The sequence below is a fragment of the Ictidomys tridecemlineatus genome, chromosome 4, assembly GCF_052094955.1.
Source record: "Ictidomys tridecemlineatus isolate mIctTri1 chromosome 4, mIctTri1.hap1, whole genome shotgun sequence".
NCBI lineage: Eukaryota > Metazoa > Chordata > Mammalia > Rodentia > Sciuridae > Ictidomys > Ictidomys tridecemlineatus.
Genome location: NC_135480.1, coordinates 51,457,032 through 51,483,676, shown reverse-complemented (window position 1 = coordinate 51,483,676; position 26,645 = coordinate 51,457,032). Strand labels below are relative to the sequence as shown.

The 26,645-nt window shown below is 42.2% G+C and overlaps 1 protein-coding gene across 11 annotated transcripts in view; it reads right to left on the bottom strand.

Annotated features, from left to right (window-relative positions):
- Irag1 (inositol 1,4,5-triphosphate receptor associated 1) overlaps positions 1–26,645 on the bottom strand; it is a 118,527-nt gene that overhangs the window by 25,142 nt on the left and 66,740 nt on the right. For all 11 annotated transcript variants that reach the window (XM_040284748.2, XM_021727362.3, XM_021727367.3 and 8 more), the window contains 6 exons: positions 25,044–25,122; positions 10,170–10,293; positions 6,652–6,682; positions 3,436–3,576; positions 2,520–2,651; positions 11–152 (listed from right to left, as the gene is read on the bottom strand). In XM_040284748.2, the coding sequence (XP_040140682.1) occupies positions 11–152; positions 2,520–2,651; positions 3,436–3,576; positions 6,652–6,682; positions 10,170–10,293; positions 25,044–25,122 (649 nt within the window). The remainder of the gene's footprint in view (positions 1–10; positions 153–2,519; positions 2,652–3,435; positions 3,577–6,651; positions 6,683–10,169; positions 10,294–25,043; positions 25,123–26,645) is intronic.

Genomic DNA, 26,645 nt, shown 5'->3' with positions numbered 1-26,645 from the left:
AGTCCCTTACCAGAGGGGCCACAACTGCGGCTTGAATTCTGATTTGCAAGTTTTTTAAACTCCATGAGTTCTGCATGGTCCTTCTCATAGGTCCTCTTCAGATTCTCCACATACTGCATCATCACTTCTGTTGCTTTTGACATGCGCTTTTCCTACAGGGAAGGAGAGCATGTGTTCAGGGGGCAATTGGAGGAAAGGCGCTAGCAGCACTTGTCTGCTCTAAGCCAGGCTCTGCGCTGTGAGATTGGGAAGGATACTGGGGCCATCGAATGTGACAATGCCCCCTATGAGACTGCTGCCCAAGATGCAAACCAAGAGTTGGACTCAGGTACCTGTGCCCAGGGATAAGGAGAAAGGCACAGCCTGGTGCAGCAGGAAGTGAGAGGAGGAAGGGATTTGTTTCTGCTTGCAGAGAATGGATCAGGGGAGGGTGGGTGGAGATGAGATGAAGTCATGGATGCAGGGTGTGGGCAGCATCTGAGCATGTAGACACAGGCGGGGGGACACAAAGCGCATTCAGGCCAGGGAACCCCAAGGTGAGTCAAGGAAGGACCTCATAAGGCTTGAATGTAGGTGAGGAGTTATCCTCCAGACAGGAATCCTTTAGAGAGTGAAAAGGGGGTGCCATTACAAATCTCGCTGGGACAATAGGCATAAACCAGGGCTGTGTCGTTGTCCCACTCAGGCAAGGGTCAGTTAGAAGCTGGGAAGAAGAAGTAAGAAAAACAAGTGAACTAGAACTAGGCTGTGAAGGACCCTAAATGCTAAATGGGGGAATTAGGATTATCCTGAATAAAAAGTGGAACCACTCAATATCTTAAGGTAAGAGGCGATATGAGTGGAGACAGATGAAAGGGAGTGAGACTGGTGGCAGTGACAGCAACAGAGAAAGACAGGACAAGCACTCGAGCTAGTAGTCCATTGGAAGCAGAGACGAAAGGAAAGGACTGGGACAGAAGCCAGGGAGGGGAAGCCATTTAAAGAAGAGCAAAGATGGAGTGAGCAACACAGGGGACAAAAAACACGTTTGGGAGGACAGTGTCTCTTTGTCCCTCAGAGGGTCTAGCTCAGACCCCATCTGGCCTCAGAGGGACTTCCCCTTTGACTTCCCTGGAAGAGGTCCCGATAGCTCAGTGGCGCTGAGATGGGCCACTCCCTAGCATCCTCTCTGTGTGGCTGCTCCCAGCTGGGTGACTTCCTGGGCTACACTGCTGAGTCAGGAGCTCTATCCAGAAGGACACAAGGGTGGGTCAGGCCTGTGGCTTGTCTTTTCATTTCACAGGCAGTGCTCAGGGCTACACCCCAGGAACATCCTCTCATGCATCCAGTGCAGCAGGATGTGGGTCCATGAAAATAGCAACCATCATGACAACATCAAAGTACTTTACAAGGATTACAGCAACCCTACGGCAAGCCCATGATCATCCTCATTCACAGCTGAAGAAACTGAAGCGTAGAAAGCTTGGTACCCATCCCAAGGTCTCACAGCAAGTGAGGGGTGGAACCAGGACTAGAACTTGAGCAGTATGGCCCTATAACACCATGCTGGACAAGAGTGGACCAAAGTGGCCAAGAGAGAGCCTTAACCTGGGCCTGCACCCCTGCTTTGCCACTCACTGGTGCTGTCACAGGTTGAGTATCCCTTATCTGAAGCACTTGGGACCAGAAGCATTTTGGACTTGGGATTTTTTTCAGATTTTGGAAAATTTGCATATACATAATGAGATACCTTGGAGAATGGAAGCCAGGTCTAAACATGATATGCATTAATGTTTCATGTATTCCATTCACTTGTAGCCTGAGGGTAAGTTCATACAATATTTTTAGAACATCTACATTAAGACTGTGATTTGACACATGAATTCAGGTGTAGAATTGTCCACTTGATACATCATTCTGGTGCAAAAACTTTGGAATAGTTCAGAATTTGGATTTTCAGATTAGGAACACTCAACCTATGCCTTTCAGATCTTCTATATCTTCATCTAGGAAAAGGGACAGATACTTTGGAGGATTAATGGACGAATCAAATGAAACAAAACAGCTTTTCCTAAAGGATGTTTTTTTCAATCCTAGTTCCATGGGAGTTAAATAGTTACTTTGTGAGAAAAATTGAGTGAGGGGTTCTTTAGTCAAATACATTTGGGAAATACAAGTTAAACTTTGTTTATTTTTTTTTTAAGGATTCCTCCTCCTCTTTCTTCATTGTCTTCATCTTTTCCTTTTTTCAGTACCCATTCTTTTTTCCTACAGGACTTCTCAATACCAATATGCTTTAGAAATCTCCAAGAAGAAAGACAGTAAACAGTCATTGCCAAACTTACCTGTCTACAGAAAGCTTTTTCCAGGAAGCATCTTGAGGGTCAATAAAAATACTCTGAACAATAGGTCAATAACCTCCTCCTGGCACAGAGCAACACGTCACTGGGTGTTGTCTCTGGTTGTCCCTGCTGGTCACTGTGCTAGTTACCACAAGTAGAAAAGAACCAGTCAGCAAGGCTGGGGTTGGTGGGACTCACCTGGCGGACAGCCCCCACCACCTCGGCTCGGCTGGAGAGACGGGCAGCCAGGCGGTGCAGGACAGCAATGTCCTCCAGCAGCTTCTGGTAGGTCTCACGATGCTCACAGTGGTGCCAGAGTGATGCTGAGGACTGAGAAGCGAGAAGGAACATCACCCAGGGTCCTCATGTAGTGCTGTGGACCCAGTGTCTGTGCCCTCCCCAAAAGCATATGCTAAGATCCTAACCCCCAATGTCAGAGTACCAGGAAGTAGGGCTTTTTTTGAGAGAGATGATTAGGTTCCAAAGGTAGAGCCCTCAGGAGTGAGATTGTGTCCTTCTGAAAGGGGCCCCAGAGAGTTCTCTTGGTTTCTTTCTACCATGTCAGTCTGCAAGCCCAAAGAGGGCCCTTGACCAGCACTGACCATGCTTGCACCTTCATCTTGGACTTCTAGCCTCTAGGATTGTGAGAAATAAATGCTTGTTGTTTAAGCTACCCAGTCTGTGGCACTTTATTATAGCAGCCTGAGCTGACTGGAGCAATACCAAGCCTAATAATATGACAGGCTCATGAGACAAGCCTTGGGCCTCATCTTCGCTAAGACAGGGCTAGGGCCACAGCATCTTCTGGAAATTGGAGAAGCCCTACGTAGATACTGTATACCTGGCTGGCCTGAAAGGAGTCATCTGCAGGCAACCAGCCCCTCTTGAGAAGCTCCCAAGGGCTCCAAGGCCTCATTCACAGACCTAGGTAATCTGGCCTTCAGGATCTATGCCTCAGCTCCCCCAGCTCTCTGAGGAAGGCCCTATCAAGATCTTGGCTCCATTTCTCATTTCAGAAGTCTCTACTTGGTGACCAAGAGATGTGTGACACTTGGCATGACCCTTGGAGACAGTCCCTCGTGCAAGAATTCCTTAAATCAAACTCCACAATTACCGTAATGGAAGCTTTAAAGTTTTCCAGTTCCTTCTCAGTGTTCTCCTCCGTCAGGTTGCGTTCCCTTTCAGCCTGGTTAATTCTAGATTCCAGGGTGTAGCTGTCATTTCTAAAGGCCAAGGACAGTTGTACAAACACGTTCTGTTGGGAACAAGAGTGCGGAAGAGGTGCTAGGAGGAGTTATTGCAGGGAACAAGGCTGCAGGTGTGTTTCTTGCTCAAGCATTTTACAATGGCCCCCAGAAAAAGGCACCAAGGCAGCCACGTGTAAGTGAAACTCACTTCATGGTAAATCACACAAATGATGGAGAAAAGCAACCCGAAGTCCAGGCCAGGCCCTTTCCAGGACCAGAAGGCCAAATGCTTTTTACCAAAAAATAATAAGAGAATAACACTCTGCTTTCCCTTGTATTTTAAGAAAGTAACATCCTGTATTTGGGTTTAAATTCAGGCCAGTGCAGCTGATTGTGTAAGCAGTTTGGATTTATGCTAGGATTTATTGCACAGGGGATTTTGGAGATTTTGCATGAAACCTCTGTATTTAAAGAAACCCTATTTGAGGTTTAAGTTTTGTTGATTTAAAGCAAAACTTCAACAAGCATCTTGCCTGACTGCTCCAAATCTTATATCAATAGCAGCTTTAGGTAGCTGCCAGGGGATTAAATAAGGCCAGGTATGGTTCTGTTAGAATAAGCTTCCTGGAATAAATATTCCATGCCAAAAATGCATCATGGAGTTCATGATTACATTTTTAAAAGGTGGTATTGATCAGACATGGAAACCCTGGAGAAATAGGAAACTACTGGGGAGGACTAGACAGAAGGACTCCACACAGGAAGGCAGGAAGAGTCTTCAATTTTATAGCCTTCATCTGCCTGGCCTGAGTCCAGCGGTAGCAGATTTACATCCAGTGGTCACTAACTGTGCCTGAGTGGGCAGGTGTCTCCAGACAGTATTGAAGGCACTGAACTTACTCCATATGATGACATTGGCAATATTGAAAACGACTCCTTCTTGAACATCTATGTTATGCCAGGGCTACTATGAGTTTACAAACCTTACTTTGTTTAATCTCTCAACAACCCTCTGGGGTAGGAACTAATATACTCATTTTGTGGGTAAAGAGAGGACCAGAGAGGTCATTAACTTGTTCAAGGTGACAGGAAGTGGCAGAGCCAGGACTTATTCTTGGACTGCTTCCAAAGTCTGTTTTACTTCCACCATGCTGGGAGCTGACTGTCAAGACCCATCTGAGGATAGAATCTGGCCATTAAACAAACTGCCCATGGCTCATGTTCACAAATGTCAGTGAGTGGCTTTGAGCTCTCAGCCTTGTGATGCGGATTCTCTGTTCTACTCAGCTTCCGTCAAAACTATGATTAATGCTCAATGCATAATTCTCTGGGCCTTAATGGCATCAAGTCCTGATTCAATGGAACACTTGGGTCCAAATCTTAGTTTTGCTAAGTACTGGATGTGGGACCTTCACAAGTTATTTGATTGGTAAGTTTTTCTTCTTTAATTCCTGCTCCACTTGCTTTTCAGAGCTGATGGGAGGATCAGCTGAAAGGACAGCTATGCATGCTCAAGCTATAAGTGCTGTGTCTAGAACAAGATTATTGTTGCCATCTGTGGCAGACATTTCATTTTATCTGTCTTTCTTTGCTTATCTGGTCCACACCAATGGTTTGCATTGTCTCACCTCTGATAGGTTCTCCTTGTGCATCTATGCCTTCACCAGAGTGAAATGCAAATTCCTCTCAGCTCACTCCCCACCCACCTTGGGATAAGAAGGCCTAAGAGGACTAAGGTCAAGTCAGGGACGGCTGTGCTACTGGCAGCTGAGCTGGCTTTATTGCAGCTAAAGCCCTCAGAAGGCTAGCACCTTTTCCCTAGAAACTAAAGTTTGAAACTTGAAATCTTATCTTGAAAAAAAGCTCATCATCTCTAGAAATAAGAGAAATGAAAACTACTCTAAGATACCATCTCTCTCCAGTCAGAATGGCAGCTATTATAAAGACAATCAACAAGTGTTGGTGAGGTTGTGGGGGGAAAAGGTACACTCATACACTGCTGGTGGGACTGCAAATTGGTGCAGCCAATATGGAAAGCAGTATGGAGATTCCTTGGAAAACTGGGACTGAAACCACTATTTAACCCAGCTATTCCTCTCCTCGGACTACACCCAAAGGACTTAAAAACAGCATACCACAGGGACACAGCCACATCAATGTTTATAGCAGCACAATTCACAATGACTAAATTGTGGAGCCAACCTAGATGCCCTTCAGGGGATGAATGGGTAAAAAAAAAAAAAATGTGGCATATATACACAATGGAATTTACTCAGCAATAAAAGAGAATAAAATCATGGCATTTGCAGGTAAATGGATGGCGTTGGAGAAGATAATACTAAGTGAAGTTAGCCAATCCCAAAAAACAAATGCCTGAATGTTTTCTCTGATATAAGGAGGTTGACTCATAGAGGAGTAGGGAGGGAGAACATGGGAGGAATAGATGAATTCTAGATGGGGCAGAGGGGTGGGAGGGAAAGGGAGGGGGCAAGGGATTAGCAAGGATGGTGAAATGTGATGGACATTATTATCCAAAGTATATGTATGAAGACATAAATTGGCATGAATACTTTATATACAAAGATATAAAAAATTGTGCTATGTATGTGTAATAAAAATTGTAATGCATTCCACTGTTGTGTATTTAAAAAAATAAAATCAATTAAATAAAAAAAGTCTGTGGTTATATAGTGTTAGAGGGTATTTGGGAAATCTCTGTACTTTCTGTTTGATTTTGCTATAAACCAAAACTGTTCTAAAATAATAAAAGCTATTTTTAAAAGACAAAAAAATCTTATCATCTTTTACTCCTTTAAAAAATATTTGATATAATTCTGCAGCCTTCTAGCTGAACTTGTACATCAAAAATGTACACTTCAAAAACATACACTGCTCAAAGGAACATGGAATTTCCAACTACCTTCTCACCTCTGACCAAATCCTCTATTAACAGGAGCAAGAGTGGGAATCTTGTCGGTTCATCAGTTGGATATGAATATCCATGTTATTCATGGTCATTTGTTCTTGTTTTTTTTTTGTGTGTGTGTGTAAAAATGTAAGGATCGGGGCTGGAGGAAGAGATATTTTGAATAAGCTGAGTTAATCGCAGGCACTCAATTGCATAAAGCACCTGAATCACTTACCTCAACTTCCTTTTCAGTGAGTGGAGGGGTGCTGTGAAAAAGAGAGAATACATATATGAACTTTATCCAGCCCAGTAAATAAACTACAAGGTGACTTTGAACGACCAGCTGACAAGTGTTTTCAGAAATAGAGTAAGCTGAGTTGGTGAGATGGGAATACGGCAGAGTCCCATTTGTGTTCTCTGTCTTTTATGAGACTCTGATCCTTGCAGAGGTAGCATTGAAGAAAACATTAGATCCTGGGGTCAGTCCTCCAGCAATGTCACTTCTACCTCTATGACTTTGGATAAGTTATTTAATCTCTGTAAGTGCTAGCTTGCTCATCTGTAAAATGGGAATAATATTATCTACCTTGCAGAAGTCTAATAAAAAACATGCGAATGTATGTAGTATGAAGGAGTATGTGCCCATAAAAACAGGCAGCCCTCCATATCTGTGGGTTCTACATTCCTGGATTTAGCCAGCTGCAGATCGAAAATATTCAAGAAAATTGTGTCTGTACTGAAGATGTGCAGACTATTTTGGTCATAGTTTTTAAATAATACAGTAAAATTCTTATTTACATAGCATTTTTGCCCTTGCACTAGATATTATAAGTCACTTAGAGATTATTTAAAATCCACAGGAGGATGTCTATAATATATGCAATACTACGTTATTTTAAACAAGGGACTTGAGCATTTGCAGATTTTTGGTATCCATGCAGAAGGGGGTGGGTCCTGAAACCAATTCTTCATGAATTCCAAGGGCCAACTGCTAAAGGACATCCATATTCAGTAGTACCCAGGAAATGTTAGCTATTGTCACTATTCACTCACAGGCTTGCTATGAGGAATTAATAAGTGCATATGCATTTGTAACTTACAAACTATGTACACATCCAAGTTGCTGTTACAGTTTTCCTTGGACGACCTAGGTCTGCAAAGTCTGACCTTTTCATTCTTGAGCGCTGTGACAAAGTTCCATGTGGCCAAAGAGTTAAAGATAGGAAAGAGTATCTTGAGCTCTTCTCCATGACAAGACCCTCTGTGGCAGGAATCAGAATGTCAAGGGAGTCCCATTTGGCACAAAGGGGCCCTTCCAAGAGTTGCTTGTCATGTGCAGGTCCCACAGCCTGTCCCCAGAAAGCAGTTCCTTTATCTGCATGCCCACGCTGTGTGGCTGCCACCTCTGTTCCTGCTAGTAACTAAAGCTGGACGTATTCTGAAACCCAGATAATGTAAATAATGCACAGGCCCTTTCCTGTGCTGGGTGGGGAGGCCGGGAGGGGTCCGACCAGTGTCACAGGACTTGGCAAGAAAGCTTGCCATCAATAAGCTTCACAGGAAACACAGCTTCCTCCCTTTCACGGGTGCAGAGGGACCTGAGATCAAAGGTAGGGGTCAGCCATCTCTGCAAGGGGCTGGTTCTCACCCTCCAGGAGGGACTGTGAGAGCCTTCCTGTTAGGATGAGGCAACAAGACCCCACGGCCACCAAGTCAGCCGAGAGCAGGACAGGAGATAAACAGCTGCAAAGATGCGCTATGTTACAGCCCTGGTCACAGCCCCACCCGGCAGGCCCTTTCCTCTGAGGGCCGACTCACTCTTACCACATATTCTTATAGAGCATCACACACTCTCTACATGATTTATCAAAGCTTACTGAGAGTGCCTCTGACTCCTGGCTTTATGTATTATGTGCAATTCTGCCTATTTTCATAAATAATTAATCTAACTTTATTCCTTTATCCTCCTACCTTGTTGACTCAGAAACAACTACTTTGTTGACTCCTTTTTTGCTCTTGAACACACTCAACTGTGTTTTTTTGTTGGTTTGTTTTATGGTATGTGGTATTCCCAGGTGGGCGCAGCAGGACACACACAGGGAGGTGTGTGATCTAAGCCAAGAAGCCCCGTGCCCAGCCAGTTCCTGAAGCAGAACTAGGCCTTATAAACTGGCTTTGGCAGCTAGGAGGCAGAGCCACATACCTCTGAAGGGACAGAGTGTCTTTTCATGTGACTCCTTGTATATCTTCTTTGAAGACATGTCTATTTAAATCTTTGGTTATTTGAGGAAAAAGGACAATAAATTGTCCTTTTGTTGCATTATAAGAACTCTTGATAGAGAAACAAGTTCATTATCAGATTAAGAATTTGTAAATATTTTCTCCTATTCTGTGGGTTGCCTTTCACTTTCTTGATGGCATTGTTTGTTAGCACAGAAGTTTTTTATTTGGATGAGGTACTATTCATCTGTTTGTTTAACCCTTTTTCTTTCTTTCTTTTTTATTTTTATTTTTTTTTGGTAGTGCTGGGGATTGAACCTAGGGCCTCACATATGCTAGCCAAGTGCTTTACCACTGAGCACATCTCCAGCCCCTTTACCTTTTGTCTTATATTTTTGGCATCACATCCAAAAAAACATGCACTAACTTAACGTCATGAAGATTTATTCCTGTTTTCTTCTAAGAAAAAAGTGTCATATCTTAAACTTAGTTCTATGGTCCATTTTGAGTTAAATTTTTTTTGTGTGTACTGTGTGAGGTAGGGTTATAAGTTCACTCTTTTTTTTAAATATTGTTTTTGGTTGTAGATGGACACACTATCTTTACTTTTATTTGTTTTTTTATTTTTAATGTGGTGCTGGGGATTGAACCCAGGGCCTCATGCATGGGAGGCAAGCACTCTACCACTGAATTATAACCTCAGCCCATAAATTCAATCTTTTGCATGTGACTATCTGTCCCACCACCATTTGTTGAAATTACTAATGTTTTTGGCTTGAAAAATTTTTCACCAAAATATTTGCCTGGATATCTTGTTTTGTCATCTGTGTATCTCAAATTTATTAGATCAACACAGAGAACTTCCTTGACTCCCCACTCAATATTTCTCTCCCATGTCATTGTCTATTTGTGCCCTATTTCATAGTCTTTATACCATAGTATTTTCTCAAATACCCAAACTGTTCACTTTTTAGCTCAGCTCTCAAGGGCCTGTTATGTCATAACTCCCTGATCACACATGATCTCATTTAGCCAGCATCACACTCCACCAATGACAGAGTACTTATGACCTCTGTTGTGAAAGGAAGGAAACCACAGCTCAGAAAGCAAAGGCACTACCCTCTAGGAGTGGAAGAAGTCTGGTGGGTTTTTTAAGCAATCATTCTTCATGTGGTTGCTCCATTTATGCAAATCTCAGACCTAGACTCTCTCAGTTATAGGTAAGTGGACTATCTGGATTGAAACCCATCTCTCCCGTCCCAAAGCCTGCACCATCTGCTACAATGAGTTTCTGGTGGCCCTATGTCCAAAGGGCTATGCGCACCTGTGAATCCTGCATACTCTTTCAGATGGAAACTCCCAGTTTGGCCCTTTCTTATTCTTTTTATTTTGAATTCATTACCCCTTCCTGGACCACTGGACTTTAGCCCTTCTGGGATTAAGAACCAAGATTTGAGTTCTCTGGGTCCCACCTAGAATCTAACACAGGCACCACCCAATACAGCTCTTCTGCAATCCAAGTTCTGATTTTACCTTCCAGGGAGGGACTTGTGGACTCGCAGTTTGCGCAGCAGCACATCAGAAATATTGGGCATGACATCCAAACCACTCTTTGACTCTTCTTCCTCAATAGTTGGGGAGAATTCAGAAGGGATCCCTGAAAAATGAAAGTGCTTTCTTTTGAAATGTCTTTTTGAAATCACAGTAAAACTATTGGCAGCTACTTTCGGGGGTGGGGTGGGGAGGAAGAATTTTAACACTTATAAACACCTAGTTAGATGATAAGAGTTTTCATAATTATCATCTTATTTATCACAATGAACCAATGAGCTGGAACATCATCCTCCTGTTTTACAGGGAGCTTAGCCAAGGCTCAACAAGGTTAAGTAACTTGCCCAAGATTACAGGCAGAGTAAATGGCATAGCCAGACTTCAGACCTAGGTCTGCCTGTTTCAAATTCTTTCTTCCCATAGTTCCCCACAGTATCAAGCCTGATCTTATGTCTGGGAACAGATGTTGTTTTTTGGCAACTGAAAACTGGTTGCCTGTTTGGCTATAATAAGTGAGTGGGAAAAAACTCTCTACCTGGCAGTTTCTCAGGAGGTCTCATATCCAGTTATTTTTCCTTATGTATATTCAAAAGTTCTATTTTCCAGTTCCCACCTAGAAATCAACATTTGGTTTCATTGCTACTTAGAAAAAGAAACAGAGAATGTCTAAGGCAAAGTTAAGGTCCAGGACCTCAAGGCCCTTTTACATATCTCTAAAATATAGATGCCTACTAGCAACAGAGCCAAGTGATAGCCTTTCGTTATATCCTGAAACCAGGCTGGATCTGTGCTGTGATCTCATAAATCTTTATCTTATTTGGAGACACCTCTTGCATCTCTTCAGAGCTTCCCTTCTGCAGCCTCCAGCCCTTCTAGCTTCTCAGTGTGGCTGACCATGATCCAAGGTTCATGCCTGCATCCTGGTTTGCTGTTTTGGAGGCCTAGGTGTGCTCTAACAAGTTCAGCGTAGGAGGACATTAGAAAGTGACTTTGACATTGACATTCGTTATTCACACAATGTAGACTTTCTATGCCTTGCTATGGGTTCATAGTTTACTAGGATTAAGTCAAAGCCTCCAATTTCTTTTTAATTTAATTTAATTTTTTAATTAGGTATCCTAATCCCATACAATGATTGTTTTCCATTTGCATTCAGGAATTTACATTTATCTCTATCATGGGCTTTGACCTTGCAGATTCCCAACCTGCTTGGTCATTTTCCAGGACTATAGGCCAGGCTGGAGATCAGGACTAATTACAGCAACCATCCAAATAGCCCTAAGACTAGGAGCCATGTGAATAGAAACCTCACCAAAGGAGCCATGCAGAGAAAAGAGGATAGAGTTGGGCTCAAGGTTAAGAATTTTTAAATACTTTTAGCTTCCTAATAACAGAATGATGTTCATGGGTTCCCTGATTTTCAAGGTATCCAAGCACAGACTGCAGGGCCATCTGTCAGAGATCGTCAACAATGGTTTGTTTGTTTGTTTTGGTTTTTTTTTTTTTTTTTTGGTTTAACATTGACTAGATATACTCTTAGCTACCTGTCAACTCTTTGGTTGATAGGCAATTATTGCTCTCTGATATTTCCAGGTGACAGATGGCCAACCTTGTGCTACCTCTGGCATTGCTCCACCACACTCAGCAGAGAACCAATTATGCTGTGGGCTGCTGAGAACTGTGTATGATAGACCAAACAATGTGAAGCCTAATAATTGAGTGGAACTGTACCAGGGGCTTTTGCCTAGAAAAGTCCCTTAGGTTAAGTGGGAAGGAAGGAAGGATGGAAGGGAGGGAGGCAGGGAGGGAGGGAGGGAGGAAAGAAGAAAGAAGACAAAAGGAACTACTTAGTGAATCTAACTCTTGTTAAAATAACTCCCTTAAGAGTGATCCCAGAATTGGTGGATCTCAGAATCAACCACTCTCCTCCTGAATGGAACCAAATTAGCAACAAAAAATTTAAAAATCAACCAAAAATACACCAGCAATGTTCAAATACAGGAAATGGCAACACTCTTTAAAAATAATGTTTAGAGAAAGACAGAAATTACTATAATACACACTGAGCTCCCACCCTTGACAACTCTTTTTTCCTTCCTCCCCCAAAGAATGAGTTTTGCAAAGATATGAGAGGAGAAATTCTGATGCAGTGCAGTGACACAGAACGGCAGGGAAGTGGATGGAGGGGTGAGTGGCTGCCTGAGGAGGACACTCACAAGTTTTCCAGGTTAGAGGGTCTCCATCCCACACCAATGCTTTAAGGAAGGAAAAAGAGAGGAACAACTGTGTTGCCACTTAGCATTTCTTACTAGCTCAGAGGGGAGAGGAAAAGCAGAATGATTACACAGAATTCGACAGAATTCTATCCGAGTTGCTTATCTTGAACAATCTAGGGGGATTTACCAGAAAGGAAGATTAAAAATAAGACAAGCTCCTTGGATGGAGTGATTGGCGGGGGAAACATGGAAATCCCCAATTGAAGCCATCCCCACCCCCACCTCACTTCTGAAACTGGCATAGTGACCAAATGTCTTGGATTTTGATATTTTTTCCTTCCTTTGCCTGGCAGAGGAATGAGTGGCTCCTGGGAGGATGGGCCTAGTCTGAAGATAAACCCCTGGACAGGTTGTCTCTAAAAGTCTCCTAAGTTAGAGAAGCAATCCAAAGCTCACAATTCCCCACCAAGGAAACAGATACACCCCCAATCTGCTTTAATGAACCCAAGTTTGGGGGCCATAGAAAAGAGCAAAAACCAGTCCTGCAAACACTATTATTCACAGCTCTGTCTGAACTTCCCCTTTTCTCCACCAGTAACAAGCAGATACAAAATACCCAGTCTTCAACTGAAGAGCTGAAGGAAGGAAGGGTAATGAGATCTCAGACGAGGTACAAAGAAGTCAATAAAAAATAACCCACACAATGTATGTGGGCAAAAGAAAATCCAAGTAGACATGTCCAGATCAGAAAGAAAGCAGATGAAAACCAGTGCATGGCAGCTATACAAAAATACAAAAGTTAAAAGAGGAAGGACAGAAGGAAGGAAGGTAGAAAGGAAGAAAAAAGGGAAACATGTAGGAGACAGATGTCAGGATGGAAACATAGCTGCAAAAAAAAAAAAAATCAAAATGCAAAAGTGCATTTCTGTGCAAAATATATGCCAGAAATTTGTTGACTCAAGGAGAAATTAGAACCTGGAAAAAAAAACTAAAATAAGCAAGGAAGGATGAGATGAGAAGATCGTACAGACATAAAAGAGGGTTTCTACATAAGGAAAGAAATTGAAGATCAAAATTACAGAACTGGAAAATACAGAAGTAACCAAAAGTTGGAAAATGAAATATAATAATATGAAATATAACATATAGAGCTTCAAATAGAATTAATAAGGAAGGTGAGAGAGATCGAATGATCACAAGGAATGCAAGGAAGAAAATAAAGAATGAAACATGGGGCTGGAGCTGGAGCTCAGTGGTAGAGCATTTGCCTAGCACTTGTGAGGCATTGGGTTTGATCCTCAGCACCACATAAAAACAAATAAATAGAATAAAGCATTGTGTCCATCTAGAATTTAAAAAAAATTAACAAAAGAATGACGTATATAGAGATGGAATATGAACCTGGAGTTGAGACACTGTTGACCACTGTATAGATTTTGTTCTCTCTGGAATAGTGAAGCAAACCAATGAAACAAAGAGCATATTCAAAGATATAACAGAAGAAAAAATTTCCTGAAATGAGGGGAAAGCTGAAGTTGTAAGTTGACCTCCTATTTTAAAAAAAAAATGTATTTCAATTTTGAAAAAGTTCATCTAGTCTCATCTCCCTCCCCCCTTCCTCCTGAATTTGTAGGTAAGGGGCATTTGGCATAAGAAGATAGGTAGATAAAGAAATGCTTCTCCAGCCACCATCACAGAAAAGTAAGATACCTATTACGGGGAGGTGATTGCTAAGGAGTGCAGGCAAACAACTGGCCTTCGATTTCTCTACTGAAATTTCTCTACTCAGTGGAGCAAATCTACAGAGCTCTAAGGGGAAGGATTTTACAATTGTGTAAGTTATTGTTCAAGATCTGAACAACATTTACAGACATGTTAGAACTCAGGGAATACGGCATCTCTCATCCCTTCTGAGCAAACTATGATCATGAAATTCCAGTTAACCAAGACAAAAATCAAAATCAATTTGGGGATGGTGAGCCATGGTAAAGGACCAGTGGTGAACATGACATCCTTTTACATGTAAGTCCAAGGCTGAACAACTGTAAAAACCATGGCTGCAGAATGGATTATAAAAGCTATAACCTTGACAATAAACAAAGGAGAATTCAGCACATGTATCGGTAGTGACATAAAAGGCAGGAAGTAGTAAGAAGGTGGGAAGAAATGCTGCCATTCTCATCTTTTCCCCCAGGAAGTCAGTAGGACCATCTTAGTGACATAATGTTCTTGTCTATTCTTGGTGTCAGGCGTTGGGGCCTTAATCCTGGAGATACTGCCTTTCCAAAGTGAGGTAATTCCTGGAGATAAAAGCCAAGTTTCCTTCAAGTTCAGCTTTAACATACAAACCAACCAATCCAGAACCTGCACCCAACCATTTCCTTTATCAAACTCACACACTCCAAGCCAATATTCTTCCTGCTCTAGAGCACCCAGGAACAAGGACCTGACGACCAGACACGTCCCCTCTAGCCAAGCCTGACAATATTATTCAAGCTATCCAATCCTAAACTTACTCAGGGTACCCCTTCCCTTCCCTTGCCCATTCCTTCCCATGAAAACCCCAGTAAGGGCCTGGGTTCTATTCTCCCCTCCCTCCTCTGCCTCTTGACTAACCCTGGTCCTTGCCCAGGTGGCCTTGCGCCAAGGTGGGCTGTGTCTCCTGTTGAATCTGTGAGTAAAAGTATCTTCCTTCCTAAGAATCATTTCTCTGGTTTGTGTGTCTTACCTGGTTAAAAGAAGTGCTGGGTACAAAGTTTAGAATAACCATCTGGATTTAAAACATGCAGAAACCAACCACAACTCCAAACCCCTAATGAATTTCATAATACAATTTCAAAACTTTTAGAAACTAATTTCTTCTCTTTGGAGGAAGCAATTACCAAAATTCAGCAAGTCCTATGGTTTCACTTCACTTTAATTCAAACTCAATTAAGTTGTAATTTTTTTTTTTTATTTTGTAAAAGTTCATCTAGTCTAATCTCCCTCCTTTCCTCCTTCTATATTTTGTAGGGAGGGGGTTTTTGGTGTAAGCTACTTTTTACTTTCTTCTTCGTATCTTTCATATATGAGTTGAAATTCTTGATAATGAGCATGAACCATTTTTAATGTTTCAAAACATCTGCTTATACTTGCTCATCCTAATGAAAACACTGGTTTCTGGACATCTCAGGGATTTGAGGAAAATAAACTTTGGGGCTTTGTTAAAGATGTTCTGAACACAGGATGACCCTCCAAAGCCAAGGCTACTGGTTGGAATAAATTCTCTGCACATCTGTCTTCTCAGGAAGGGCTCTGCTCTGTGTGAGATATGAGACTCTGAGCCCACTCTAGGGCTATCTGGAAGGACTGCCCATCAATCTACTTCTCTGCCTCAGCCCACAACTCTCTCAAAATCCAGATTTCCAGCCACATCTTAGACATGACCACCTGGATAAAGAGAATGAAATAACTTCAATAGCCACCATTTATCATCAGCTACACATTAGATGCTCTTTCTTAGTTATCTCTTACAGTAGCCCTGCAAAGTAAATAAGCCCCTTGCCAGGGAAACTGAAGCTCATCTATGCTAAGTAGATTCCCCAGAGCCCACCTGGTTAGTGGGAGAGCCAGGATGCAAAAGCAGGTCTGTTAGACAGTTGCATCCCGGCTGCTCCCTGCGGGCATTCCTGTATCCAAACCCAAGCACGCTGTCTATTCTAGTGAGCTCCCCTCCCATGCTCCCAGTCCTGACTAATGTCACCATCTACTTCGTAGCTGTGCATGTGGATGCCTGGGGTCTTTCAGGTCTCCCCTTCACCCTCATCCCCCTTGTCAAATCCGCTAAGCTTGCCTCCAGTTAGCTCTCGAACTGTCCTCCTGACATTTATACCATCTCCTTGCTGTTTCCCCATCCTCCTACATGGTGTCCCTTGGCCTCCAGCCTCTTCTGTCTCAAGCTATCTTTTGTAATCTGTCCAGAACAATTCTAACCGATGGATTGGATCCTGAGCTACCTCACCTTCAGGTGTCTCTGGTTTTCCACAGTGTCCTAGATGAAGTTCAAACTCATCAACTTTGGCCAGCAAAGACTTCAGCCCTCCTCGTCCTGGCCCACTGCTCCAGGCCAACTGCTCATCTCTGGGGCCACACGGGCCACACTTGATTCACCTGGGATTCCTTCTGTTCCTGAACCATGCCAAGCACTAGATTATACCTACATACCTACATATCTTTGTTCCCACTGACCCCCCTGCCCAGGATGGCCTGCTCTTCCTCAGATTGAAGCTGCTCCTCTTGAAACCTTCTCCAATCCACCCCTACTGAGAGGGCTGCTTCTTCCTCTTTGTTCCTAAGTACTTTACATTCTATTTTTTTTTTTTTCCTCCTTTGGTCTCTCAGTTCAGCAGCTTAGTAATGGCTTAGATTCTATACACTGAAATTGCTCACCCAGAGAGAAATAAATCTGAACATTTGCAAGAAAAAAATGTACAATTTAAAACCATTGCCTTTGCTCTAAACTGTTAACCCTCTAGATATATGCCCAAATTGCTCAGTTGTTCAGACCTAACAGCAGGCTGGGGACTCTGCGGTCCGTGTTTTGAATTGACTATTTCCTCATGATACAGTGATCTAATAATGTTGCTCAGGTCAGGAGAAAATAAAGCACCCAAGATGAGAGCTTGCATTGCAAATCTGTTTACTGCATCTATACAATTTTTTAAAATATTTTTTAAGTCTTACCACCATGTATTGTAGTGACTTTGTCAACCCTTGTGTTAGTAAGCACATCTACTGAGGTGCTTACTAAGTTCCAGGCAAAATTGGCACACGGCTATCCTCTGAGAGCTTATTATCTGAGGGTACAGAGGTTAATCAGAGAAAAATCTAAACATTTCATTTTATACTCTGATGAATTTTACAAAGAAGAGAACTGGAGGTGCCAGAAAAGCCTTCCATAGAAAAGTGACTTTTGACTAGATAGTTTAGGAATAAATGGGAGCTCATTAGGCAAAGAGGCAGAACATTCCATGTAGAGGGAATAACATGTGCCAAGCCTAAAAAGGGTGAGGAATGAGAGGCTGAAAGAAGGACAAATGTTAACAGTGAGAGGGAGAGTGGCCCCAGAAGATGCTGGGAGCTAAGTGAGTTCACCACACGAGGCCTTGTAGGTCCCACTAAGGATTCAAGTGCTCATCCTAAGAGCAGAATAAAGCCTCTGAACATACCGAAACAGATTTTTATTTCAGAGATTCATGGTTCGAGGTGAGTGAGGGGGTCAGGAGTGCAAGCTGAGGGACTGGTTGGGGTGAGGGGGTCAGGAGTGAAGGCTGAGAGGATGGTTAGGAGGCTGTTGAGGTAGCTGAGATGACTGGATGATAGCTGAACAAGACCCTCCCCTTGAGAGTAGGCCTTGAGTCTTTTTCATCTAATGTATTGTATCATATAATGTGAGCCCTGGCTCACATCAGCCGCACATCTTTGTCCTGAAATAGCCTGCAAGTGATCAAAGAACAAACAAAGACAAAGGAACTGGTTGGATTGTTGGACAGATCAGATGCAGCAGGGAAAAGAGCCTCCCAGTTCTCAGAAACTGAAGGAGAGCCAAAGTTCTGAAGACTCCAGAATGTTCTGATAAGAATCTACCCCATTTCCCAAAGGAACAGCCAGCAAGCATCTTAAGAGACTCGAGTTTTCCCCATGAGCTCATATGCATTGTTGAATTTAGAACCTGTAAATACTCTCTGGGCCAGCTCGCAGAGAGATCCCAGAGACTTTTGTCCTGGTAGGGAAAGGGGCTTTCAGAATGTAAGAGAAGGAATTCTGCAAATGGCAGTCCAAATGTACAGCTGCCCACATCTCCTTCGCTGACCTATCACTGTGGAGCAGAGTTTAAAAAAAAAAAAAGTTCCACTTGGTCAACAAGATAGAGTTCTATAGTCAGGTGCCTGCTGGACTAAAGATTAATATCACACAAAGCATTATACCAGCTCAGTAAAGCAGGTGCCAATATATCCCCATTTTATAGATGAGCAAACTGAGGCACCAAGGCTTTGCAGCTAGTAAATAATGAAGCTTGAACTCTTAACCATCCACTCTATCAAACTGAGAGAAAGTTAAGAGGAAGTTTGCATTTATTGAAGACCTATGCGGGTTAAATTTTGTGCTAATAAGAATCATTCATTTACCTGATCACTTTACTTCTAAGATCCAGTTTATTCTTTATTAATATTGGATAGTGAGGTTCTGCTGTAGATAGTAGATATTTAAATTGGCAAAATCTTTTGTAAACTAATTTGGCAGTATGTTATACATTTAAATGTAAATACCTTTTGATCAATCAATTGCACTTATAGAATAATATCCCTTAGGAAAACATGCATTTCTATAAAGATACATGTAGGACAATGTTCATTATACAATTTTTTAGTAATAGAGAAAAAGTAGAAATAACATAGGTACTATCACCATTATCAAAAATAATAGAAAAAGTAGAATAATATAATCAATGTTTATAGAGACTTAATTCACAATAACTAAGCTATTGAGCCAACCTACATGCCCTTCAACAGATGAATGAATAAAGAAAATGTGACATATATACATGATGGAATATTACTAAGCCATAAAGAAGAATGAAATTATGGCATTTGCAGGTAAATGGATGAATCTGGAGACTATCATGCTAAGTGAAATCAGCCAGTCCCAGAAAACCAAAAGGCTGAATATTTTCTCTGATATGTGGATGCCAACACACTATAAGGGGAGTGGGTGAAGAAACAATAGAAGTTCATTGGATTAGACAAGGAGGAATGAAGGGAAGGTAGGGGAGATGGGTTTAGGAAAGACAGTAGAATGAATCAGACATAACTTTCCTATGTTCATATATGAATACACGAACAGTGTAACTCCACATCATATACAACTACAAGAATGGGAAGTTATACCCCCATGTATATATAATATCTCAAAATATACTCTACTGTCATGTATATCAAAAAGAATAAAATAAAAGGTGAGTGTGTAAAAATATACGTATTTATATCAGTTCTTTGTGCAATACTACAAAACAACTTTAAAATTAAAAAGTTCCATATATGTTAAATATAGGTAAGTATATATATGTTAAGTAAAAAGACAATATGATAAGCACCTAGTCACCCACCAAAATCTGCCCAACTGGATGGAGTTTAATTTGGGTATATGACCAGTTGTCTGGCTAGCAACCAGGTCCCTAGATTCCTTTCTGCTGGTTATGGTCATGTGACATCAGCCTCTACACAATGCAGATAAAAAGAGGTATGCAATCCCTACCCCACTTATCTATCTATCTACTCTGGATCTCCACTCTTTCTCCTTCCATGTAGTGAAAACCAAGATCTGATTCAGCTTTGACTTTGTAGCTAGTCTAACACCACAGGCCATGGCAAAATGACAATAGGGAAGAAACCAGGGTCCCAGAATGCTTGCTTGGAGCAGCGGCAACTAATACTTGAACAGCTCACTTTGGAACTTTTACTCCAGAGTGAAACAACCTCCACTCTCCAACACGTTATTGTATTGGGGTTCTCTATGTTATAATAATTTAGATTTTATTTTACCTAAGCAGGAAAGTTGCACAATACTTTAAAAGAGATACCAATATTGAGAATTTGGTAGGACATATAAAAGAAAAGACGTCATAATTAAATGAGTTCATTCCAATACCCAGAAGTAAGAACACCAGAAATAAAGGTTTATTTCCATTTATGGAAAATTATTAAATAAATTATATAAAATAATTCGTATGATTTTTTTAATAGATATCCAAAGGACATTTGGTAAAATTCAATCTTGAAACTTGGAGGAGAAAACTATTACCTTGGGTAAATACATAAAATAATATAAAATATGAAACAATATCATGTTTTATATAATATGTCAAAATACACTGTACTGTCATGTATATCTAAAAAGAATTTAAAAAAAGAGGTGAGTGTGGTATCCCAGCCCAGATACAATATTTTTTCATTCATATTTTATATTTTATTACTATTAGATATTGTATGATATTGAATAATATAATATCAAATAATAAATAAAAATTTAAATAGTACATATAAACAAATAGTACATTTGCTTAATATGATTTTTTTTAATATTTATTTTTTTTTTAGTTTTCGGCGGACACATCATCTTTGTTTGTATGTGGTGCTAAGGATCGAACCCAGGCTGCACGCATGCCAGGCGAGCGTGCTAACACTTGAGCCACATCCCCGGCCCCTAATATGATTTTTGAGGAAAAAAAAATTTAACTAAAAGGATAAATAAGGCAAATAATGTTTTGCCTATCACCATTATCAAATTAGAGAATGCTGCCAAGTAATAAAACACACACAGGTACACACAGAGAAATGTACACACATGCACATACGACTAGGACAAATGGTGAGTTGGATAAAATAAAGAGTACAGGTGGGTTGATTAAATAAGAAAAGTGTTCTGCCAAGTGGCCCCTGAAGTTGGACACATCTGGGCTTCAATCCTGGTTTTAGTAATTAGTAACCACATGACTTTCATCTCCCTAAACCTCAATATCCTCAGTTGAAAATAAGCAGAAGCCATGCCACTTTCTAAGGTCCAACATTGTCCCATGCTTAGCCTGTAGCAATCCCTCTAGTAACCACACCAGTTAGTCACCGTAGTAATCAGTCCACCATGTTAAGTAATGTTTATTATACAAGAAACTGAGCGGCATTCATCTGTGCCACTAATTATCAGCTAGAAAATCTAATAAAAATGACTCTGCTTCATAAATAAACAGGCAAAGTACAAACCACATAGAAGACACAAGGGTAATGCCCATAAAGGACATCAAAATTTTTAGGGGAATACCTAAATTATCAGAAGGACAAATGCTGTGCCTGAATGAGAACTATTTGTTTGCAAATTTAAAAAGATCTATAAATTTTAAGACCAACATACTCGGGCAGTTCTGAATACAATGTATAGGTTTAGAGCAACCACAATTAAAATGTTACACAAAATGGTATCAGTTTCTAACTCGAATGGAGACCCTGAGAGGTTGAGGAACATATAAAGATCCCTTAATTGGTTTCTAGGTTGGGACACAAACTCAGATCTCCCAAGTTCTTGCCTAGTTGCTCTTGCTGTTATTTTCATTGTCTCTCTCTATTCTTGAATATTAACAAATATTCTGGGAAAAAAAGAGCAATGGGGGAGATTGAACCCCACTGCACTTATCATGAAAGCAGTGATTACAATGTGGTATCGATCGGGATCTGGGCATTAGTCTGTAATATATATCCAAAAGAATGTAAAATATGACTATCTATGCCACAGAAGAAATATATCTTTAAAAATATGACTTCAATAACAAGATCTATCTATATCTCAAGATGAGGCTCAGTGGTATTAACAAAGATATAGGTAAACCAAACTAATAAAAGTAGAAGCATTTCACTACGCAGAATATTTTTATGATGATTAAAATAATGGAGGAATTCTCAAAGGAAAAGAAGCAAAAATGGTTGTATAAAAAGTTTATAATTTCTCTAATTCATTAAAAAGAAAAAATGATAAAAAAAAAATTATTGAGAAAAACACAGCCAGCCAGGGTTAATATCTGTCACCGTATAGAGTTTTCATTTATTACTAACACAACAAAAAAAGCCTAGGACACGAATGGATTCGTGGACAAAAAAATGAGTAGCTGATTCACCCCAAAAGAAAAAAAGAAAGTAAATGTTTCAAAGTTTAAAGTTTTAACTTACTAGCAAATTAATGCAATAATAATGAAGTGGCATTTCACACTAATAAAAACACATTGTAATTGTCATTATTGATTAGCTGGTTCAATAGGACCAAATATAAAACAAAATCCAGAGCTGGTCAAGCTTAAGAGAAAAACATATGTATTTACTGGAGAGAGATAGCATTATACATGGGAGGCAATTCAATAAATGCAAAGATTTCTACACTTTTGAATCAGTGAAACTCAAGCCTGAGCATGTGCCAAGGGAGTAACTTAAAGGAAGAAAGAAAAAAAAACCTACAAGTACAAAATTGTTTATAATAGGGTTGTTAATCATGGTTAAAAGAACTGTAAACACTAAAATGCCCAACAATAGATACATTAATACAAAAGGAAATACACACCCTTCAATGATAAATATGAAAACAAGTCAAAATATATGGAATTATTTATAAATAAGTAAAAACAAAGCAGAAAGGGAAAGTATATGCACACCATCAAATCAACTTATGAAAAATTATAAATAGAGTAAATATTGGAAAGTATTACAATTGTCACTTTTTCATAATTTATGGGGTTGTGGGTGAAATTTTAAGATAAATTTTTCCAAGTGTTTCAAATCTGCTTTAATAAGCAGATTTTTAAAATTCCAAGTAGAGAAATATTCATTTTAAAAGATTCCTCTAAAGACGGTTCATTTAAAACAAAACTTAGCTTTTTAAAATATGTCAGGAATTTTTCTTTCCTGAAACCTCCTTTCTCATGTTGAATAGGTAGGTGTTTGTTACTATATTTCAGACTGGGGCTTCCAACTCATTGGTGAGTCCCAGGACACTTGCACACGGCAATCCATGAACAGAAGGCTTCTGTGCTGTCACTAACCATGGGCAGCATGAAGTGGTCACTGTGAACCATGAAGCTTGGGTCCACTGGGGTGCCTTAGTACCGCAGAGGACAAAGAGAGTTCCAGAAGGTACTTTTGCACCTGGAGCAGCCCCACTGCCCTCTCCCCAGCTTACTGGCCTTTTCTGTATCAGTTTGTCTGAAATATCATATGGAAAAAAAAAAAACATTTCAAAAGTGATCATGCAATGGCAAAACCATGCAATCTGGACACAGGAGCCCTTTGGATCACCTTTCCTCAATTGTAAGATGAGAGCAAGAATTGCTGCCTTTTTAGTCTATTGGGAATGAATAAACCAGAGTGCAAAATGATGTATACTCCAGAAAGCACTATAGAAAACGTTTATTATGATTACATTACAAGAGGTAGGATATAATATTGTATAAAAGTTGTCAGAGACTGAAAGTAGAATTGTGTTTGCCAAGTGCTGGGTGAGGCAGGAGAGGGGAGCTAGTGTTTAGTGGATGCAGAGCTTCAGTCTGGGGGGATGACGAAGTTCTGGAGATGGATGGTGGTGGCAGTTGCACAGTCTGTGCTTAATGCCAACAGAACTATTTGCTCACATGGTAAAAATAGTCAAGTATATATTATGCATACTTACCACTATAAAAAATTAATAAGTGCCAAACAGAGGAGTAGGATATAGGCAGTGATTCAAAAGAAATCAAGGAAGCAGCTGGGATTTCAGATCTGGTAGGACTTACCCACTGCTTTAAGGGGCAGGTATGTGATGGAGAATGGAGAGGAGGTGGCATGTCAGGAGAGAGATATGGTGTGAACAACTGCACAGAGGCAAGAGGGTGAGTGGCCCCTGGGAGGAGGTGTGGGGAACAGAGCAGGACAGAGCCTAGCCTGCTGAAACACTTGTCCCTCTGAGCACATCTTGTTGGTCCTCCCCAACTCAAGGCACCATGGTTATAGATTATTTTTATGCATCTGTCTCAACAACTTCCCTGCAATAACTTTTGCTATGCCATACACAATTTCATTCATTCATTTATTCAAAAAATACTTATTCAGGACCTAGTAGTGCCAAGCATTCAGCAGTAGACACACACACACACACACACACACACACACACACACACACACACACACACAGAGATGGGGGGAGATCCAGACAGATACCTGCCCTTGGGGACTTTGACTCAGGGGTACCAGCAAACATCAGACAATCCTTACCTACCAAGCACTGTTCCAGGTCGTTTACAAGTACAGCTTATTTAATTCCTTCAATGACCTTTGAGGCAACCATGATTAGTCCCATTCTACACATGGCTTGAGGGAGATCAGGCATGGCGAGGTCAAGTAGCTTGCCCAGGCCATGTGGCTGGGCAGTGGCAGAGCCAGGACTTGAGCTGGACAGTCCTAACGTGTAGTGGGGCTAGCATATGCGTGCTGAAGAACAGGCCGGAAGATGGGCAAGGAGAGCGCTAGGAAGAGGACCGGGTCCCAGAGGCAGAGGGAAGAGAGTCAGAACTCCACTAAGGCAGGTGGGAGATGAAAAGACTTGTTTTCCGATGAATGTGGCATGAGGGTGGGTAGGACAGTGGAGACCTGGAGGCCTGAGGAAGGGACTTGCAGGCACCCAGCAGGGCGAGGCTAGGGTATGGACTTTGTGGTGACAGCAGATTAGAAAGCAAGAGATGGTTCTGGTGACTTTGAAAGAGGAACTGGTCTATTTGGGAGGCTTCCTGGGTGTGAGGGGGGAAAGGCAGGGTCAAAAGTTCAGGCCTGGGGCACCCTTCCAGACCCACTGTTGCTCACAGGGCCCAGGCAGCTGGTGGAAAGAGACAGGTTTGGGGGTGCTCTGCCTGGGCAGGAAATACCATCTGTTTCCCTCATTCATCTGCAACTACTGCTCTGTGTCTGGAACACACCACCCTTGGGATGGACCAAGGCCTCGGGCAGGAAGTCTGGTGTTCACACATTTCCCAGCCTTGATGGGGCGGGCAGACAGCTCAGCCCTGGCCAGAGGAGCCCCTGCCCACCCACCTACCTACCTTTCTCCTGCTCGGCCGCTTCGCTCAGCTCAGGAAGCTTGAGCCCCACCAGGTTCTGATTTCTCATCAGGATGTGCTCCTTTATGGGAAAAGAGAGACAGTGTTTCACGTGGTGGCATCCGGCTGGATGCTTCTCTGGGTTCCCACTGTGGTTCTTCGATACTGAACCAGGCTGGGAAACACTGGGGCAGCAGCACAGGGGAGTGAACAGGCAGAACATGGCACCAGCAGCCTGCAAAGGTGCCGGAAACCCCATTAGTGCCACCATTCCTTGGCTCTTGTACTTAGTGTAGCCTGTTTTTCTAAGAAGTCTGTGGGCCTCAGTGCTTGGCTACACTGGAGGACAAACAGAACTGGGGGCTTGGGGACAGGAAGGTTCCCTGGGTGCACCTGTGGCTGCTCCTCCTCTCTGGTGATCTCTTGGCTGACTGCACCTTCCTGCCCTGCTGTTCTGGACAGGGAGGATCACTCCAGGACTTGTCCCCTGCCCACCATTCATTCCTCAATGGCCTTTATGGCACCTCCAGACAAATGAGGCCTGAGAATTGCTACCTTGGGGCCTCAGCAGGCAGAGCTGGGGAGAGGTGGGATGCTGACCACAGGTGTGTGGCATCGTTAGGCCCACACCTGCTCCAAGTCAGGTAGCATCAGACTCAGGCCCTCTGAGTAATGCCTGGCAGAGCGCCCACTTGACTTATGTCATCAATGGATTTTTCAGCCTCCTGGGTGGCAGAGGCCATGTGAGTTATTAAAATGGAAGGGGGGTGGGGGGAAGCAGGGTAAAGAAGGAACGGAAGGGGCCAGCAGAGGGTGCTCATGATCCAAAGGGAAGCAGGGCCAAGCCCTTTACCTGTTTCCTTAAGAAGCTGGAGGCCCACAGTCCATCAGCTCTCAGCACAGTGGACCTGGGCAGTGGGAGGGTGCTCAGCTGCTGTGGGGACAGTTGGCAGCATGGGGCCTCCAGGTTACCTATAACTTTCTTTGCTAGGTCGGGGTGGGGTGGCTTGTTGCCCAGGTCTTTGAGGCTCCTGAAGGCAAATCCCTGGCTGTGTGGAATCTTTGGCTCCACCTGCCCCCAGAGATGTGGAACTGTGGCCCACCATGGGTAGCTCCTCCAGTCCCTGTTCAGCTCCACTGGTTTCTTAGGTCTTTCTGGCGAGGTAAGGTTTTATGTGTAAAATGTTCACACTGGCAGACAGGCCCAGCTCCCCTGAGCCTCCAACTCAGAGCACCATTTCTGAGCAGGACAGTGATCAGCACTGGAATTGTCCTTCTAACACAGAAACACCCTCACTGGTGCTGGAGTGCTATTGGGTTCTTCATTTCCTTTCCTGTCCCACACTCTCCTCTTAGGGGAACACTGTCCAGCTCTAGGCCCCACCAGGCAGAATCCCAGTTGCTTTGTTCTGTGTCTGGGGTGGCCTTCTCAGGAAGAGAGGACTGGGTCATATTTCTTTGCCTTGTTAGCTCTTCTCTCCCTCCCTCTGGCCTCTCTCCCCTGCATTTCTGGACATCCCCATCATCCCTTGCATAGTGTGGCAGCCCCGTGGATGGCCACTGTGCCTAGGTTGATGGCCAAAGGAAGTTGGGGGCACCAGGGAC